This window comes from Oratosquilla oratoria, chromosome 27 (genome assembly GCF_046742065.1).
Source record: "Oratosquilla oratoria isolate Oo_2021 chromosome 27, ASM4674206v1, whole genome shotgun sequence".
NCBI classification, from domain to species: Eukaryota; Metazoa; Arthropoda; class Malacostraca; order Stomatopoda; family Squillidae; genus Oratosquilla; species Oratosquilla oratoria.
Genome location: NC_134803.1, coordinates 16,983,511 through 17,004,364, shown reverse-complemented (window position 1 = coordinate 17,004,364; position 20,854 = coordinate 16,983,511). Strand labels below are relative to the sequence as shown.

The 20,854-nt window shown below is 39.7% G+C and overlaps 1 protein-coding gene across 11 annotated transcripts in view; it reads left to right on the top strand.

The window, feature by feature from the left end:
• The window catches only part of Vps13 (vacuolar protein sorting 13C), a 1,483,510-nt gene that overhangs the window by 301,953 nt on the left and 1,160,703 nt on the right, over window positions 1-20,854 (top strand). For all 11 annotated transcript variants that reach the window (XM_076210284.1, XM_076210280.1, XM_076210283.1 and 8 more), the window contains one exon: window positions 1,717-1,861. In XM_076210284.1, coding sequence (XP_076066399.1) covers window positions 1,717-1,861 — 145 coding nt within the window. The remainder of the gene's footprint in view (window positions 1-1,716; window positions 1,862-20,854) is intronic.

Here is a 20,854-nt window from a genome sequence, read left to right as displayed (position 1 = left end):
CTTAACCATCTCTTCATCCATGTAGTCAAATGCCACCTTCATTGATCTTAACAAATTGTCTCTCCAAATATCTTGTTTACATGTTTGTCAGGTGTCAAGACACTTGAGATGATTATTCCTAGGTCCCTCTCTGAGTTAACTTTCTTTACTTCTTTGTCTCCAATCATATATTTTCCCTAAACTCTATTTTTGCCTTTTCCGAACTCCATTTTGCTACATTTCTTGATGTTGAAATTCATTTCATATTTCTGACTCCATTCCCATACTTTATGTAGGTCATCTTGTAACGATCTGCAATCTTCTGTTTTCACTCTCTTGAGCAATTTAGCATCATCAGCAAAGAAATTCATGTAACAATTCACTCCTTTGTCCATATCATTTATGTATATGGCAAACATTAAGGGAGCCAAAACAGAATCCTGAGGGACGCCACTTTTTACTTCCCATTTCGAGATTTTATCTCTAAGTACCACTCTCATCTTTCTTCCATTTAGAAAGTCCTTCATCCATTCCAACAGCCTGCCTTGAATTCCTATTTTTTCAATTTTGTTTATTAATTTTTTGTGGTACATTGGTCAAAAGCCTTTTGCAGATCCAGGAAAGCACAGTCCGCCCAACCATCTCTTTCTTGTATTATTTCAATCAGTCTTGCGTAAAAGCATATTAGGTTTGTGATGCACGATCTTCCTCTTCTAAAACCAAATTGTTTGGGACTTATTATATTGTTTTCTTTCAAATGTTTGATCCATCTGCTTCTGATGATCTTTTCACATATCTTAGCTATTGTACTAGTGAGGGACACCGGTCTAAAGTTTGTAGAATCTTCCCTATTTCCTCCTTTATGTATTGGCACTATGTTTGCATCTTTCCAATCTTGTGGTACCTTTCTCTCTTTTAATGAGAAGTCTATTATCTTATGTATTTTATCTGTCAGTTTGTCTATGCACTCCTTTAACCCCTTCGATATGATGATGCCTACGTAGGCGTCATGAGGAGCAAGTGGGTACGCGAGGATGCCCATGTCGGTGTCTTGATTATATTTTTTGTAGTCGTACCTGCATGACCCCCATACTCTATAAACTGGCTTCATCATATTTTCTATGGTTATCAAAATTCACGGGTGAAAGAGAATGAGCTGTATAAGCAGGAACTTTATTTTTTATAATGGGAGTATTATGACACAACATCGCATGTCTGGCAGCTGATGCTGCCCACGAGATTTTGGCCCGTAGTGAAGGGGTTAATATCCAATTTGTGATTTCATCCAGTCCATGCAATTTCCTGTGTATATAGGTATGTATATACATGCATATATATATATATATATATATATATATATATATATATGTATGTATGTATTTACCTAGTTTTTGTGGGAAGGGGAGCTACGCTCATGGTGTCCCGCCTTTGTATCTCACTGTGTTTAGTTTGCTCTTAAACTCATGAAAGGTTTCTGCGCACACTATTTTTTCATCCATATATATATATATATATATATATATATATATATAGAATATAAGTTAAAATAATTTCCATGTATTTAGGTGATAACTTTATTTTGATCAACATTAGTGAGATTGAGTATACTAAAACTAACAAAAGTTTTCTAATGCTTGTCTTGTGTCCTACCACTACTCTGTTCTTGTAGTTATTTTCTTGCTCATTTGATTATTATGTATGCATAAGTCCTGAGTCATTCTTTACATTTGTTTGCAGTTGGCAACCCTTGACTGCCTGGCTGTTTATTGGAACCCAAATGCTCAGTTGTTGTCACAGAATGTCAGCAACAGAGAATACATGAAGGTGGAGTTAAAAAAGCTAATTGCCTCAAAGGATAGACAGCTCAGCCAAATGAAGAACAGTAAGTAATACCTCAAACCCAATTGTTTTTCTACATACAGTTTAATTGACGTAGAATTGTATTTTTATGTTTTGCTTTAGTCATATTAGTCTTATTTTGCTTTAGTCATATTAGTCTTATTTTGCTTTAGTCATATTAGTCTTATTTTGCTTTACAGATCCCACATTCATCCTTCTTTTTGTCATACCAAGATTTCTCCCTTCTCCATAATGTTCATTAATGAACTTTCCATATTCATTTGCACACCATCCCATTTCCCAAGTTTCTCCTATATCCACATACACCATGTTTTCCTACATGATTTGTCCATTAAAAACAAGCACATGATTAATACAGTTTAACATAGCAAACTCCCCCTATCAGGAGGCTAGGACAGTACCCCTTACAGAGGACTTTGTGTCATGGATTTTGAACCATACCCTTGGTCCAACTCACAGGTGGCAGGATACAAACCTCCATCAACTCAACCTCTGTCACAAGTAGCAATGCAATAACCTGCTTTCCCATTTGCCACTCCTCTTGGCTCCTCCAAACCTACCACACATACATATACCAATGGCTATTTCCCCCTTACAAGGGAGGTAGTCAAAAACCAAAGGCATAAAATCCACCCCCACCCATTCCATCCCGACATACTCCACTCCCTCTCATTTTGGCTGCTCCATCATTCCTGCATCTTGCCTACTGCCCTGGGTCAGAAACAGTGTAGCAAAACACAGCACATCCACAGCAAGGCCACTTCATTTAATCTGTGAACCCCCTCTCCATCCCCTCATGCAGAAAAAGAGAAGACAGGGAGAAATCCCTTTAGGCTGCTTCAAAATATCATTCACAAAGAGTGTCTTGCAGTCTCTAGAACAATTCGACTCAAGGCACCCAATAGTTTTAAAGATCTTAGAATGGCTTTTTTTAATCGAGAGTCGAGGTAATGAAATAAACTTCTGCTGGGTTCCAGCACATGTCGGAGTACCAGGAAATGAACAGGCCGATAAATTGGCCAAGGAAGCCGCTCTCTCACCCTTACCTCGCTTACGGCCTATACCTTATGAAGATTATATCCCTCTAATCAAAGCCGAGATCTCATCTCTTTGGCAGTTCCCATGGGATCTTGAGGCTGGTAACAAGATGAGAGAGATTACTGATACTATTCATCCTTGGTCTTATACATTGCTGAACAGAAAACAGGAAGTAACCCTTTGCCGGTTGAGGATCAGTCACTCTAGATTATCCCATGGCTTTCTTATGGAGGGCAGTCCCCCTCCATTTTGTAATGATTGTCTTGTTCCTATGACCATTAGACACATTATGGTGGAATGCCCCAGTTATGATGAAGAAAGACAACAATATTTGTCAAAACACAGAGATGAAGGCGATCTGTCCCTTCGAAATGTTCTGGGATATAAATGCAATATAAATTCTATTTTTGATTTTCTTAGTGCTATTGATCTTCTCAATGATCTTTAGATTTCAATCTTTTTAATTTTATTCATTTCTTAAGCTTTTTACCACTTCCTTTTCTTAATCATAAATACTATGGCGTCAATGACCATTGATGTTGCGAGGCTAGATGAATCCCAATTATTCATTCATTCGCCAGGTATATTTTCTTGAAGGAATGTTATGGTGCGGAGATACATGCATTCCTTCAAGCTGCAAGAACTTTGTATACCCTGCAAACTGAGAGAGTGGTTGAAAAGCCCACCAACGTCTCACGACGACGACAACGAGGACAAGCCGGATGATATTTAATTTGCAGGTAATGATTTATTAAGCACAGGTTAGGTTAGACGAATTTATCATCCTTTCATTTCTTCGACGTCGGCATCTATTATAACAAACATGGTGTACCATTCGTCCGACATGACTTCGTTACTTACGAAATCTGTTTTCGCACCTTTTTTTTTTTTTTTTTTCTGGTCACAAAATAGCATATTACGTTGATACATTATAATTCAATAATTAATTTTCTATTACTATATTGCGCCCATGGTCGAAACTAAATATTTACCAATACCGGTATATACTGTACTCCAGGTAGTTTTTGCAGCTTGCAGGATGGTAATGTAGACCTAAGCTTCAGAACACTTTACCTCACAGCCAATATCCTCTGTGCAAGTTATAACATCATACAAATTTGCCTCAGCCAACTTGATTATCGTACACAACGTCATAACTTCGGGAGATTTACGTTAAACGAATATTGGCCTGTCATAAAGCCCGTCGTAACTCCGCGTTGTCGTTAACCGAGTAGGTCGTTAAACGAGGAGTGATTGTATGTACATACAGTGCTCGACAAGGAAGTACGAACGGTTAGTGAGAATGAGTGATGAGGAGAAGGAATGAGTCGTAAATCAATAAACAAAAGCTCACTTCGTACCTCTAATACTTTGATGGGTGCCCTTTACATGCAATGATCTCACGAAGGCTGTTTGGAATGGAAGTGGTGTACTTGGCAAGATGTGCAGGGGTTATACTAGCCCAGGATTGGCGAATGACTGCCTCGAGCTTGGGCACAGAGCTCATATCTTTACTCTGCAGGTCTTGTTTAATGTAGATCCACAGGTTTTCTATTGGGTTTATGTCAGGACTATTGCCTGGCCAGTCTACTATGTAAGGTATATGAGTCTTTAAGCCACTGAGTAACACTACGAGCAGTGTTATGTGTATATATATATATATATATATATATATATATATATATATATATATATATATATATATATATATACAGGTAGTCGTCGACTTACGACCGGGTTCGATTCCAACAGACAGGTCGTAAGTCCATCTGGACGCAAGTCGGTCTATATATATATATACAGTATATATTACCCTTTATATAATTAATATATATATATATGTATATTGTATATTTAGCATACTGAAATAATCTTAGCATATTTGAACTATGTTGTATAGTATTTTTAACCTTTTTATAATTTCATCTGATGTTCTTTGGGAAACGTAGCCTAGGCCTAAGCATATTGAATAAACTCCTATCATCTTTGACCTATGATATTTAATACTGTATTTGTTAACCTTTGTATTATTTTACCATCAGACTTTCTTTAGGAAACGTATGCATACTGAATAAAATCTTATTATCTTTGAGAGACGTTGTTTAATATTCATTAATTTTTTATCATTTTCGTTAGGAAACGTAGCCTAGGCCTATGCATACTGAATAAAGTCCTGTCATCTTTGACCTACAAATCCTTTTTTGTTGGTTACATTAAAATCATTGAAAAGCAAAAATAGGAAAAAAATATTTCGAAACACATTCTTTTCGTTTACATATTGTACCGAAAATATTGTTATCGACAACAGACTAGGCATAAACAAAGTTTACTGTTACATTTTATTAATCGCAAAACATAAAAATACAAAATGCTGTGCCGAACATTTTGTCATCGACAACAGACTAGGCATAAAAAAATAGTTACATTTTATTAATTGCAAAACATAAAAATACAAAATGTAAGGCAAAATTAGGATTTTTTTTTATTTCAACAAAACACATTCTTTTCGTTTAAGTACTGTACTAAACATATTGTTATCGACAACAAACTAGCCTAGGCATAAAAAGTTTGTTATATTTTATTTATTGCAAAACATACAAAAATACAAAATGCAATGCGAAATTAGGAAACATTTTACTTCAAACAAAATGAAAGAATATTTAGCTGGCTGGAATGCTGACGCTGCCGGCAGCCTGCGAAATCTATCGTACTCGCGTCTCGCAGCGTGCGGAGTAATGTATTGCACTGCCAGGCATAACATTGCAATTCTATTACTCTATTAAATGTTAGATATTATTGCACCATCTCGTGGTCGTAAAGTCGATCAGTCGTAAGTCGCATAGGTCGTAAGTCGACTACCTATATATATATATATATATATATATAATATATATATATATATACAGGTACTCGTTTAACGATCTACTCGGTTAGCGACGACGCGGAGTTACGACGGGCTTTATGACAGACGTTTAACGTAAATCTCCCGAAGTTACGACGTCGTGTACGATAATTAAATTGGCTGAGGCAAATTTGTATGATGTTATAATTGAACTTGTACGGTGGATATTAGCTGTGAAGTAAAGTGTTCTGAAGCTTAGGTCTACATTACCATCCTGCAAGCTGCAAAAACTACCTGGGGTACAGTATATACTGGTAGTGGTAAATTTTTAGTTTCGACCATGGGCGCAATAGAAAATTAATGATTAATTTTATAAAATATAATGTATCAAAGTAATATGCAATTTTGTGAGCGGAAAAAAAAGGTGCTAAAACAAATTTCGTAAGTAACGAAGTCATGTCGGACGAATGGTACACCATGTTTGTTATGATAGATGCCAATGTCGAAGAAATAAAAGGATGATGAATTCGTCTAACCTAAACTAAACTAACCTAACCTGTGTTTGATAAATCATTACCTGCAAATTAAATGTCATCCGGCTCATCCTCGTTGTCGTCGTGAGAGACGTTGGCAGACGACAAGATGGCGTCCCAATCCTATACTACCGACTTCGTTCATTAGCATATTTTCTTGTAGCATGGTATTTTTTACTTTCATTTCCGCCCACAAAATTGCATATTACGTTGATACATATTAATTTATAAAATTAATAATTAATTTTCTATTGCTATGTTGCGCCCATGGTCGAAACTAAAAAAATACCCCGGTATTCAATATGGAATGTCAGCATACGCGGATTTGGTCATATACGGTAATTTCAGGAACCTAACCACAGTAAATAAACAGTAAATAAAGCTTTAATATACTGTATAAAAGAGGGAAAATACACGAAAATAAAGATACATGTATTGCTGGACAATGTACATACAGTACATGTACGTATATGTATACACTTTCGCTTAACGACCAATTCGGTTAACGACGGCGCGCTGGTCCCAATTGTCGTCGTTAAACGAGGAGTGGTTGTATATATATATATATGAGGAGGTGAGGAGGAGAACAGGGATTGGAAAGGGAGTTGGGAAATAGGGTTGATGAAAGAGTATTGGTTTGGACATGTGGAAAGAATGAGTGAAGAAAGACTAGTAAAAGAGGTATGGAAGGCAGATGTGGAGGGAGTGAACATGAGGGGACGTCCTAGGATGAGGTGGATGGATGGGGTGAAGGGGGCTTTGGGGAAGAGGGGAATGTCTGTTGAGGAAGGACAGGAGAGGACAGAAGACAGGGGTGAATGGAGAATGGTTGTATATGGATGATGTTGTGATGCATGAGGTGGAATGGGTGGGGGGATGAGGGGTGAGGTAGTATGTGTGAGCAAAATTTGACGCAGCCCAAAGGGATTTCTCCCCGTCTTCTCCTTTTATGCATGGGGGGATGGAGAGGGGGGGTTGCCGATTTAATGAAGCGGCCTTGCTGTGGATGTGCTGTGTCTTGCGACACTGCTTCTGACCCAGGGCAGTGGAGAAGGTGCAGGGATGACCCGTCATCCAGGAGGTGCTTAGATAAGAGGGGGGGTGGAGGGGTGTGGAGTGTATTCAGGGATGGAATGGGTGGGAATGATTTTATGCCTTTTCTTTTTTGGCTACCCCCCTTGTAAGGGGGGAAAAAGCCTTGGTATATGTATGTATGTATGTAAATGGTGATGATTTTAAAGGTTCTAGATCTTCAACACCCCTTCAAGTCAGATTGAATGAACAAGTAGAAGATGTATCTATCAAGACCCAAAACATTTTTCAAGTGGGCCATCCACATATTCCCCCTCGGATTACCCCTGAAATATCAAAATGCTCTATAGAGATAACCAAAAGGAACACTCCCATTGAGCAGGTGAAGTCTATATTTTTAGAACATGATAATATACATGAAGAACATATAAAGATTTATACTGATGGATCCAAGTCAAATAATGGAATTGGATATGCTGTCATCCATGATGACACATCATACTTATCTAAACTTCCTGATTCGGCTTCCATATTTACTGCAGAGATAACAGCAATTAATCATGCTTTAAAAGTAATACATGAAACCAAAGGAGATGCATTTGTAATTTATTGTGTCTCAAAGAGTGTATTGCACAGTATTAGCTGTTTTAATAGCTTTCACCCTTAACCCCTTCACTCCGGGGCACATGGCATGTCTGACAGCATTAGCTGCCAGACGTGCGATGTTGCGTCATAATAATCGCATTATAAAAATTAAAGTCACTGCTCAATCGCTCGTTCTTTTTCACCCGTGAATTTTGATAACCATAGAAAATATGATGAAGCCAGTTTAGAGAGAATGAGGGTCACGCAGGTACGACTACAATAAATATAATCAAGACGTCGACGTTGGCATCATTGCGTACCCACTTGCTCCTCATGACGCCTACGTAGGCATCACCGCATGGAAGTGGTTACCGTATATTTCCACGTATAAGACGACCCTAAAATCCAAAAATTCACCCCTTAAAATTGGGGGTCGTCTTATACTACCATTATAAAAATCAGACCTTGAATTCTACGTGAGATGACTTGGTAGGCTAGCCTGCCGATAACCACCGATACACAGGAAATGATTCACATTATGATAAGAACTGGTAATAAAGGTAATTAAACCATATTTACCTTATATATTATTGGTATATCTTTATAGTAAATGCCAATTGTTAATAAATTCGAGGAATAATTCTATATTAAATTAAGGTACTTTTAACTACTATGGAAAAAATGTAAACATCGAGCACTGGTTGCGTTCAGAGCAACCTTTTTCTTTCGCTAACTTTTCAGTAATTTTTAAGACTGAAAATAACAATTTTGGATTACAGTGCATAAAATGTTTATCAATAAAAAATAGTACAGTAGTTGCATTTAAAACATAGACAATTTAAAAATTATAAAATTATTAAACTTAATTTCTAATCATCGTCAATATTACACATCAAACATGTTTCTAAAACCTTTATTTTCAATAAAATGACATTACATTTAAAGCTTAAAACATTATAAAACTTTACTTCTTTATTTATTTATATAAAACCCCTCAAACTCGTCACAATCATCACTCTGTTTTGAAAAGTTGTTCGAACATATCACAAGATTCCTCAAATATGCCGTCATCATAGGGATCCCAGTCCGGTTCCTGAGAGTCGACTTCGGCTTCGTCATCACTTTCATACAATAAATCATCTTCAGTGCCATCCATGGCATTAGAGATTCCACATTTTTAAAAAGATTTTCCGATACTTTCGACCTTAACACTTTCCCAAGCTTAACAAACTCGCAGAGAACATCAAGTGATGCACTGCGCAAATCATTTTTGTTAGTTAGTTGACGTGTGTTCTCAGAAAATCATGATACATGATTTGCTTTGTTATTTCATTTATTTTGAATTTATAATGATACAGTAATTTATCTGGTATAAGGATACAGTTTAGTAATGAGAAAGAAAAGAGAAAAAGCAGAAAAAACAGCTGATAAACGTAATCAAAACAATTCTTTTTGTACGGTAGGTTTGATACACTGATGCTTTTGTAAGTTAGCAGTCGTCTTATACTACCGATATGAGATAAATTCATAAACATTTGCTCTAGTTTTGTACCTCGTCTTATACAAAGGTCGTCTTATACACGGAAATATACGGTAATACAAAAAGCTCAGGAGTGGTTATTTCATATTTCCTGCCGACACAAAGGTTAATTTCTGCTGGGTTCCATCACATGTGGGAATCCACGGTAATGAACTAGTTGAAAAGGAAGCAAAGGAAGCTGCACAATTTAACAACATGCCAAATACCAAGATACCACATTCTGACATGAAAAGAATAATAAAATCCCTTATTTTAAACAAATGGCAAGAGCAATGGTCTTCCCTAGCTTTAGCTAATAATAAGAAATATAGATATATTAGAAATTCCATAAATCCATGGGTCTCTGGTTTTAACTTGAATTGCAAAAAGCAGGTTATTTTAACCAGATTAAGGATTGGACACACCCGCCTAACCCATAAATTCATCCTGGACAGCGGCAGTGCACCTGAATGTGCTCATTGTGGCACTTTGATGTCAGTTGAGCACATTCTGGTGCACTGTCCAAAGTTTTTAAATATAAAGACGAAGTACAATCTTCACTCAAAATCTCTTAGAGATTTTGGGTGAGGAAGCTGATATTGATAAACTTTTTGGATTTTTAAAAGAAACAAATATTTTCAATGAAATTTAGATTTCTATCTAAACAATTTTATTTACTTCTACTTTTTATCTATTTATTTTTTAACCAAATTTAATGATTTTATAATTCTATCAAATTTTAATCTTTTACCCACTCTTCACCAATCAGTCATGATAGCACTAAATGACCTCCTTGGGCCCAGTGCCTGGCCACTGGCCTAAATATCATACCTACATAAAGATGATTTATTAAAATGGGACAATGGAAAAACAAGAGGACATGAAAAGAAACTCAAAAAGGATAACCATAGAAGAGATCTGAAAAAAATAGCTTCCCACATAGTGGTGGATACACTATTCAAGATTTTAAGAAAAAATTGATGCTGAAAGTTACAAAGACAGGTCACCATAAGCATATATCTTCCCATATAATGCAACTAGGTAAATACAAAATTGAATATAAAACACCAATTGCAAAGAGTGACCACATGCGACTCGAGTTAGAACTAGAGGAGGAAATACATATAAAGGGAAATGAGAAACACAGAAAAGGAAAACTGTTGTATAGTAAAATGGACTTAAAGAAACTTAGGAATTTTTTTCTTAAAGTGAACTGGGAAAAATTCTACAAGGATGAAACACAGGTGGAAGAAAAATGGATTATTCTTATGAAAACCTACAAATAAGGAGGGGATAAATATGTCCCAAAGCAAAAATAGGAAAAGGTGTGTATTTAGTGCTGGTTTAATGAAATGTACAGTAGAGTGAAAGACAGAAGAGATAAAGCTTGGAAAAGATGGAAAAAAGACAAAAAACCTAGAAAGTGGCAAATATATATTAATCAAAGGAATGAATACATAAAAATATGCATTGAAGAAAAAAGAAACTAAGAAAAAGACATAATAGAAAAATGTAAGGTTCAACCAGAACTATAGATATGTCAATGGTAAACTAAAAAATAAACAGGAAATAATGAAACTGTACCAAGGGAATACAGAATACTCAGAAGATACATAAATCACTGAAGTCATGAGCAAACACTTTAAGTCGGTTTTCACCAGAGAAAAAATACAAAATCAGGATGAAGGGAGAGAAAATAATGGATCAAATAATGAACCTTGATGTCAGGAAATCACATGGCCCAGAAGGAATAGTAAACTGGATATTAAAATGTAAAGAAGAACTAACAGACGGAATATATAACATACTAAGTTGTTGAAAGAAGGAAAAATATCAGAAGACTGAAAAAATGCTGATATACCAATTTATAAAGAAGGAAATAAGGAAGACCCAACAAATCAGACTGGTTTCCCTTACAAGCAAGGTAGATAAAATTTGTGAAAGTTATAAAAAGTAGATGGATAAAACATCTGGAGGAAAACAATTTGGATTTAGACAATTTTTATTTGTTTTTACTCAAGACTACTAGACATTATACAAGAAAGGGATGGATGGACTGATTGTGCATTCCTAGGTCTACAAAAAGCTTTTGATAAATTCCCACACAAAAAACTATTAAGAACACTGGAAACCATAGGAAGGATACAGGGTAAACTACTGAAATGGATGGAGTACTTTTTGCATGGAAGAAAAATGAGAGTTGTGCTGAGAGATGAGTTCTACTTGAGAAGAGGTAATTAGTGGAGTTTACAAGAATCAGTATTGGATCCAATAATGTTTGCTTTCTATGTGAATGACATGGATGAAGGTGTGGAATGTTACATGAGCTTCTTTGCAGATAATGCAAACTTATTAAAAAAAGTAAGTACTGAAACACTGTGGCTCACAACAGATCTGAACAGGATCTGGGAATGGAGTCAGAAGTAGAAAGTGGCCTTCAACATTAAGAAATGTAGTATAATGGAATTTGGTAAAAGTAAAAAAAAAAAAAAAAAAAAAAAAAAAAAAAAAATATATATATTAGGACAATATAAAATTAGTGAGAAGGAAGTAACAAAAGTGGGATCTGAAAAAGACCTGGGGGTAATCATCACAAAAGATATGTCCCCTGACAAACATATAAACAGCATTGTTGGTGAAACCAGTAACTTGCAAAGATCAATAAAAATGGCTTTTACTTGGATGAAGAAATGGTAAAGAAAATACTAGTCAGACTGATAAGGCCTGAATTGGAGTATGCAGTGACACTATGGTCACCCAGTACTAAAAAGTATATAAGGAAAATTGAGAGGAAACCAGAGAGCAATCATGAAGATGGCCCAACACTATCAGAAATATCATAGGTTGTCAAAACTAGAGTTACCAACTCTAGAACAAAGAGGTGACTTGTTGAACATCTACAGAATTACAAGAGATATGGAAGTCCTTGATAGAGATGACTGACTAAATTGAGATAAGAGAAACACAAGAGGACATGGAAGAAACTCAAAAAGGACAGTTATAGAAGAGACCTGAAAAATAAACAGCTTTCCCCACAGAGTGGTGGATGTATGGGATGTACTAGGTGAAATAATAGTGTGTTAAAAAAAAATACAAGCATTTAAGAGCAAATGAGATAAGGCAAGATACAAAGTTGGGACACCAAGAGCATAGCTCACCTTCCTGTAAGATACAACTAGGTAAATACACCTAGTCTGGGGTATTGGCTGCATGTTATTGTGGCATGCAGTTGATACTTTAGGGTCTATATGGGGTGCCCCTACGGACCAGAGCCACACATCATTTTGTCTGTGATAGAGGAAGACTCCGTTCATAGAGAAATTATGACACTTTTATTATACTATGACTGTCCCTCTGTTATGCAGTCCCCCAACCCCTTGTTACTGTCCTGTACAAATTCTCTGAATATTCATTTCCTTTTTTCGCCTCCCCTGTGGTGGGGGAACAGAATGCTACCACCAAGTCTTCCCACTCGAGTCGTAAGGGGCAACAAAAAATGGGATGGGGGATAGGATTAGGAGTCCTGCTACTTGTAGCCCCACAGGGGACATTCCTAAAAAAAGTAAAGGCATAAGAGGGTCTGGGAGTTTTCCAACAAGTACCCTAAGGTTTGGGTCTTTTAATGTGCATGGATGTGGTACAGGTGAGAGTAAAAGGGAAGAGATAGGCAGTATGTTTGTGAGAAGAAAGATGGATGTGCTGGCTTTGAAACTAAATTGAAAAGCCCCTCCGCCCTGTGAGCAGGTTGCTGTCCTGGAGGGGCTTGTGCATAGTGATGAAGGTATGGGCTATGGCAGCGGGGAGTTTTCCTCCCTGGCAGATTCAATCATGCTGCACAGACTATACTGGAACTGTCAGACCAAGACTCACAGACTGGAGTGTAAGTAACTGGTAAACGACCCCCACCCCTCTTTCATTTGATGGCTCATTTATCCCTACCCTTCTTAGTTGTTGCATTCTTTCTTCTCTTTCTGAACAGGCTATTATCTCGGGGTAGGTTCTCTGGAAAACTCCAGATTGCCTTCCCTGAGAAGCACCCTCGACTTTCTCTTGCACCTACTTAAGGTAGTTCTAAGTTCCCGGTTTCTCTCTGACCTGTGTGCTGGTAGCTGACCGAGTTGGTGGGGGCTCACCTGGCGACAGGTGCCACAGGCAAGGGCTCGCAAGGTTCGGTGGTCAGTGGATGCGCATGGGAAGGACTCCTGAGCTTGATACCATTCTCCCTTCCAGTACAGGTAAAAGGGTGGCTATGCCGGCCTCATATTATATGAGACAAAACTACAGAGGACAAACGGGTTGTCAAAGCCAAAAAACTTGATGCCGAGGCCACCTGTAAATAGCCATTTCTGGACCCTTTTCTGGCTCTGCAGGGACTTTCCTTAAGTGACTGGGGCGCCAGGCACCTGCCGTATCTCTTTCCACGCACTTCAAACCTCATGTTGCTTATGGTGTGGCCCTACAACTTACCGAAAGCGCTCTTTAAGTAGTAGGCTATACCATAAAACTTTGATTCCATCCAATTACGGTTGAATCATCCTCCTAGGTCTTGGAGGCCCCTCCTCCTCCAAAACCCATTGACCAGGAGAGAACCGATGCTAACCCTTCCACCGTTTCAAATCCCGATTTGGATAATTCTCACTCTTTGCATCCTTCAAAGGAGACTATAACTCCTAATGAAGGACAACATTAAGATTCCACTAGTAAAAATAATGTGGTAAAAGTTACTACTGAGTTGGGTTCTTCCTCCTCCAGAGCTTTGGAAATCAAGAATGTGAAAAACTTGTCTGTGGTCCATATCCTCCAGCTTCCTAAGTCCTGTAACTATGAGACTCTTCCAAAGTACTTTGGTTGCTATGGTAAAATTACAGAAATCCGTATGTGTTATGCTGAACCTGGAAATTATTGGGAAGCCTGGCTGTCATATACTAGCCACAATGCTGCTCTGAAAGCTAGTAGCGATATTCCAAATTTGAAGGTTTGTGGAGCAGGCGTCACTGGGGCTTTATGTGCCAGTGCCCCTAATGCCCTTGATGTTTATGTACCTTCTTTGTATGCTCCTTCTGAGAAGGAAAATGGCTTAAACACTTCCCACAGGGAGAGACTACCAAGTCCTCCAATGTGGTTGGTGGCCGCCCAGGAAGAAAACTATAATTACTATAAGTTGTGTAAATATCTGCAGAGGAAAGTTGGTGGAATTTGTAGTGGTGATATCACCAGATTTGGCAAGAACAAGTTCTAATACATGCAAAGTCCATAACTCAGTCTTATAGGCTGAGTCACTTAAAAGCTGAAAGTGGTGAGATGCTGAAGGAAATTAAGCCACACATAGACTTCAGCTACGGTAGAGGTGTCATATATGACAAAGACCTTTATGATTTTGAAGAGGAAGAGATTCTGGACATGTGCCCTGATGACATCCTCCATATCCGGAAACTACGGGGCACCAAAATGATTGTACTAACCTTTACTAGCCCTGACCTGCCTACGCATATCATAATTGAAAATGAAAGGATTGCTGTGCACCCTTTCAACAAAAGCCATTACAGTGTTTCAAATGTTTTAAATTTGGCCATACGTCAACTGCTTGCAGTGGAGAGCAACTGTGTGCTATATGCTCCTACCCCATTCATGGTGAATGCACAACACCACCCAAGTTTGTGAATTGCGGCCAGGATCACCAGGCCCATGACAGGACTTGTCAGTCCTATAAGGATGAAGAAGCAGCACTTCAAAAATCCAAAGCAGAGCATATCAGTATCTGATACGCAAAGAAGCTCCTAGGCCAAACTAGAACATATGCCCAGGTTACAAAGAAACGAGCTACTGTCTCTAAGGTCTCAGCCTACCGCTTCACACGGTAGAACCCAAGGTAACAGATACCCACCTGAAACAGGCTTCGACCGTTGCTGAGGTAGCACCTCCCAGCTCCCCCACCCCTCCTTCTCAGGAGTTAACTCAGGCATCATCTGTGCCCGTTATTGAGGGCTCAGAGGACACTCCCTCACTAGCGAATGTGCATTCGCAAGATGATGCGCAGCCAGCAAAGGGTGTTACGGCGGAGAGATCCCCAACACGTGGTAAGAAAAGGGGAGGAACATCCCCTACCCCTCCCTTTCCTACCCTGAGCATCCCCACCTCAAACAAATATAAGGTGCTTCCACCGGATGCTACTGGTCCTCCAAAAGCTAATACATCGACACCAAACGCATCAAAGAAGACCAAGATTGAGAGCCACAATCCTGGCCATATTAACTCCTCTCAGGGCAATTCAAAGGATGAGAGATATAGAGGTGGAAAGCCTCCAGCCGGAATTGCTGGCAGGCCTACTATCTCTAGACAAAACACTGATCAGACAGAAAAGAAAAGTCTCATAAAGTCGGAAGTGGAAATCTCCCTAAATGAAAATGTCCATCATACAATGGAACTGCTGAGGTCTCAACAGTAGCTCTGAACACATCCGAACACTGTTTAGAGACTACAACACCATGATTTTGTGCCTTCAAGAAACAAAACTAGGAGATACAAGTTATAATCCTGGACTCAATTATAACTTTCATAGATCACCCCCTATTATTGATGAGAGGGCACAGGGTGGCACTGCCTTCATAATTCACAAGTCTATTAGATTTTCTACAATCCAGCTCAATACAGACCCTCAAGCCTGTACTGTACAGGTTCAGCTCGAGAGAAAGATCACTTTGTGCTCCCTTTACTTGAAAAACCACCTTTTCGACGGCATTAGGTGAAATAGACAGCTGGATGTCTCAGATATCCAAGACTTAGTGAACCAGCTCCCTCCACCATTTATGTTAATGGGTGACTTCAATGCCAAACACACCTTATGGGGTGACGTACACTGTGATAGATGGGGTTACATCATTGAGCAGCTACTTGATGCCAATAATGATTTAGTGCTGCTGAACGATGGCTCTCCCACTCGATATATTTTTCATAACACCACCTCAGCCATCGACTTAACTATAAGCACAGCATTCCTCCGGTTGGAGTACGGGCTGTTGATAGAGATCTGCATGGCAGTGACCACTGGCCAATACTACTTCAATATGTTAAAAGTATCCCATCACCCTGCCTGCCAAAATGGAAGATCAAGGAGGCTGATTGGAAAGAGTTCACTAAATCATCAGCTATCAATGAATCGCACACCAACTTTTTATCCCTTGTTGCTGCTTATTCCCACCTTTCACAGACCATCATAGATTCTGCGCAACAAACCATCCCCAAAACTGCTGGCCTACCCAGGCGCCCTGTAGTCCCTTGGTGGAATAAACAGTGTGAGGTTGCTAGGAAAATAACCAGGACATGCCTTCGTAGATTGCTCAGGTCACTGTGTGAGGCAAATCGACTTGCTTATTCTAGAGCCTGTGCAAGACAGAAAATATTTAAAGAAGTGAAGCATGAATCCTGGAAGAAATATGTTTCGGAATTAACCATCGCTACCCCTATGAGTCAGATTTGGAATAAAATCCATAAATTACAAGGTAAATTTGTACCGACTGCCTTGCCTGTTTTAGAATCTAACGGTACTCAAGTTTGTGACCCGAAGAGGGTTGCTGACATCTTGGGTGCCCACTTCGCTAGTGTTTCAAGTGCAGCTAATTATGCTCCTGAATTTCAAATACATCGTGACTCGGCAACAGTTCTTCCTCCACCTTCAAACAATACAGATTCCTTTAATCTACCTTTCACCTTTGATGAAATGAAACATGCTATATCAAGCTCAGCCCTCACTTCCCCTGGCGATGATGACATCAGATATGAGATGATTGCCAACCTTCCCCAGTATTCACAGCTGTTCCTGCTTATGGTATATAACAGTCTATGTACCACACATTCTTCACCTGATACCTGGGATCTGTCAATACTAATCCCCTGTCATAAGCCAGGGAAAAACCCAGAACTTCCAGGAAGCTATAGACCTATTGCCCTCACTAGCTGTCTTTGTAAACTCTTTGAGAGAATGGTTAATAACAGACTTGTCTGGTATCTAGAATCCAGAGAGTTACTGTCAAACAGGCAGTTTGGATTCTGGAAGAATCGCCTATGACACAACCTGGCGGGGTGGCATCTTGAAACGGCTAGCATCATGGGGCATTGGAGGCCACATGTTTGCATTTGTACAGAACTTCTTATCAAACCGATGACTAAAAGTCCGAGTTGGATCTGTATTTTCATAATCTTATCTGCAGGAAGACGGGGTCCCCCAGGGTAGCGTGTTAAGTGTTACGCTATTTGCAGAGGCCATTAATAGCCTCATGGACCAAATACCACCAACAGTTCAGGGTACCCTATTTGTTGATGACCATGCTATTTACTGTACCCCAACAGCCCTTGAAGCTGGTAGAAAAATACAAGCTACAATAAATGCAGTCACTAAATGGGCTGACAGGAGAGGTTTCAAGTTCTCACCTCAAAAAACTAAGGCCATCAGATTTACAAGGTGTAGGAAACGAGAAGAGATACCAACTCTGTTTTTGAAGGGAGTTATCCTCCCATATGAGAGTGAGGTGAAGTTCCTTGGTGTGATTTTTGACAAGGACCTCACATTCGTTTCCCATGTTAACGACTTATGTGTTAGAGTACGACAGTCCACCAACATTCTGAAAGTTGTCTCGCATTATGATTGGGGAGCCGATCGTACTATTTTATTAAGGCTCTATAAAACTCTCTGCCTCAGACAAATTGATTATGCTTGCCAGATATATGGCTCTGCTGCTAAAACCACCCTTGAAAAATTAGATGTGCACAATCTGCTTTTGAGAATCTGCACGGGTGCCTATCGTACCTCCCCTGTGGACAGCCTATATGTGGACTCAGGTGTACCACCTCTTTCCTTACGCAGAGAGGAGCTGGGACTACGATATTTGGCCAAATGATTGACATCAAAGGATAACTCCAACTTTAAATTTGTTATGAACCCTTACGATGTCTCTCCAAATAGGCCCCGTATCCCAAAGCCACTGGAGGTTGGATTGGAGAGGGAATCTAGAGAGATCGGTCTCAATGACTACTATAGCCAAATTAGGCCCAACAAAGTATCCTCCTTGGTGCAAACCCCCTGTGGAGATTTGCATTTGTACATACATACATATACCAAGGCTCTTTCCCCCCTTACAAGGGAGGTAGCCAAAAAGGGAAAGGCATAAAATAATCTCCACCCGTTCCATCCCCGAACACACTCCACACCCCTCCACCCTCCCTCCCATCTGAGCACCTCCTGGATGACGGGTCATCCCTGCACCTTGTCCACTGCCCTGGGTCAGAAGCAGTGTCACAAGACACAGCACATCCACAACAAGGCCACTTCATTAAATCGGCGACCCCCCCCTCTCCGTCCCCCCATTGCATAAAAGGAAAGGACGGGGAGAAATTCCTTTGGGCTGTGTCAAATTTTGCTCACACACACTACCCCACCCCTCTGCCCATTCCACCTCATGCAATCACCACAACATCCATATACAACCATTCTCCATTCACCCCTGTCTTCTGTCCTCTCCCGTCCTTCCTCAACAGACATTCCCCTCTTCCCCAAAGCCCCCTTCACCCCATCCATCCACCTCATCCTAGGACGTCCCCTCATGTTCACTCCCTCCACATCTACCTTCCATACCTCTTTTACTAGTCTTTCTTCACTCATTCTTTCCATGTGTCCAAACCATCTTAATACTCTTTCATCAACCCTATCTCCCAACTCCTTTTCCACCCCTGTTCTCCTCCTCACCTCCTCATTTCTCACTCTATCCAGCCTAGTAACCCTCATCATAGTTCTCAGACATCTCATCTCAAACACATTCAAACTCCTCTCTTCTTCTCTTATGTTCCATGTTTCTGCCCCATACAGTGCTGTTGGCACAATCACTCCTTCAAACAGTCTCCTCTTAGCATCCATTCCCAAATGTCTATTCCTCATTACACTCTTTAATCCATCAAGGCATTTACTCGCTTCTCTCAATCTACATTCTACCTCCACCCCCACTCCACCTTTTCCTGCCACATTTGAACTCAAGTATCTAAAACTATCCACTTCCTCCAGTTGCTCTCCCTTAATGCTCACTTCCAGTCTACTGCCACTTTCACCCCTTGTACATCTCATCACCTTACTTTTACCCACATTTATCTTTAGCTTTCTTATATCACATACTCTCCCAAACTCTGTCACCAACTTTCTCAATCCCTCCTCCGATCCTGCCACAAGCACAGTGTTGTCCGCAAACAACAGCTGGCTCACCTCCCACTTTTCTCCATTTTCTTTAACCATCTCCAATCCCTTGCCCACTACCCTTGCATTTACCTCTCGCACCACCCCATCCATGTATAAGTTGAACAGCCAGGGCGACATAACGCATCCTTGACGAAGTCCCACCTTTATCTCGAACCACTCGCTCTCTCCATTTCCAATCCTGACACAAGCTCTACTACTCTCATAAAAACTCTTGACAGCTCCCAGAAGCTTTCCTCCTATCCCGTATATCTGCACAACCTCCCACAGTGCCTTTCTGTCTACCCTATCATAAGCCTTTTCCAGATCCATAAAAGCCCAGAAAACATCCTTCCCCTTTCCTATAGCTTTCTCACATATCTGTCTTACCACAAAGATCTGATCTACACAACCTCTACCTGTCCTAAATCCACACTGTTCCTCACCAATTACTCCTGTTCCTCTCCTAATCCTCTCAATCAAGAGCCTCCCATAAGCCTTCCCAACTACACTTAACAAGCTGATCCCTCTGAAACTACTACATTCACACTTGTCCCCTTTTCCCTTATAAAGAGGAACTATACAGGCACTCCTCCAGTCCTCCGGCAGTCTACCCTCTCTCCAGCAAACATTAAATAACCTCACCAACCAGTCCACCATCACTGTACCTCCCTTTTTCAGACATTCTGCATGGCATCCATCCAGACCAGGTGCCTTACCTGCTTTCATTATCTTAACAACTGCCTTCACCTCATCCTTCCTTATTTCTCCTCCATTTTCCTCACTCATCACTCTCATTTTTTCGCATTTCCCACTGCAGCTATCTTTCCTTCCCTATACTCCTTCACATTTAGCAACTCCCTAAAATATTCTGCCCATCTTCCCCTTACTGCCTTCTCTTCCATTATCATCTCTCCATCTGCACCTTTTACCTTTTCTTCTCTACTTGATTCGCCTCCTCTTCCTCTCTTAATTTCTTTCCAAAACATCTTTTTATTACTTTCAAAATTTTCTGTCATACTCTTACCCCATTTCACATCTGCTCTCCTCCTTGCCTCCTTTACCTTTTGCTTTACTTCTCTTTTCTTTTCTTTGTACCTCTCATATGACTCCCTCGTCCTATTTTGTAACCAATCTGTGAAAGCTCGCTTCTTCTCTTCTACAACCTTCTTTGTTTCCTCATCCCACCATTCACTACCCTTTCTTCTATTTCCTCCTGTCCTTCTTGTTCCACACACCATCCTTGCACA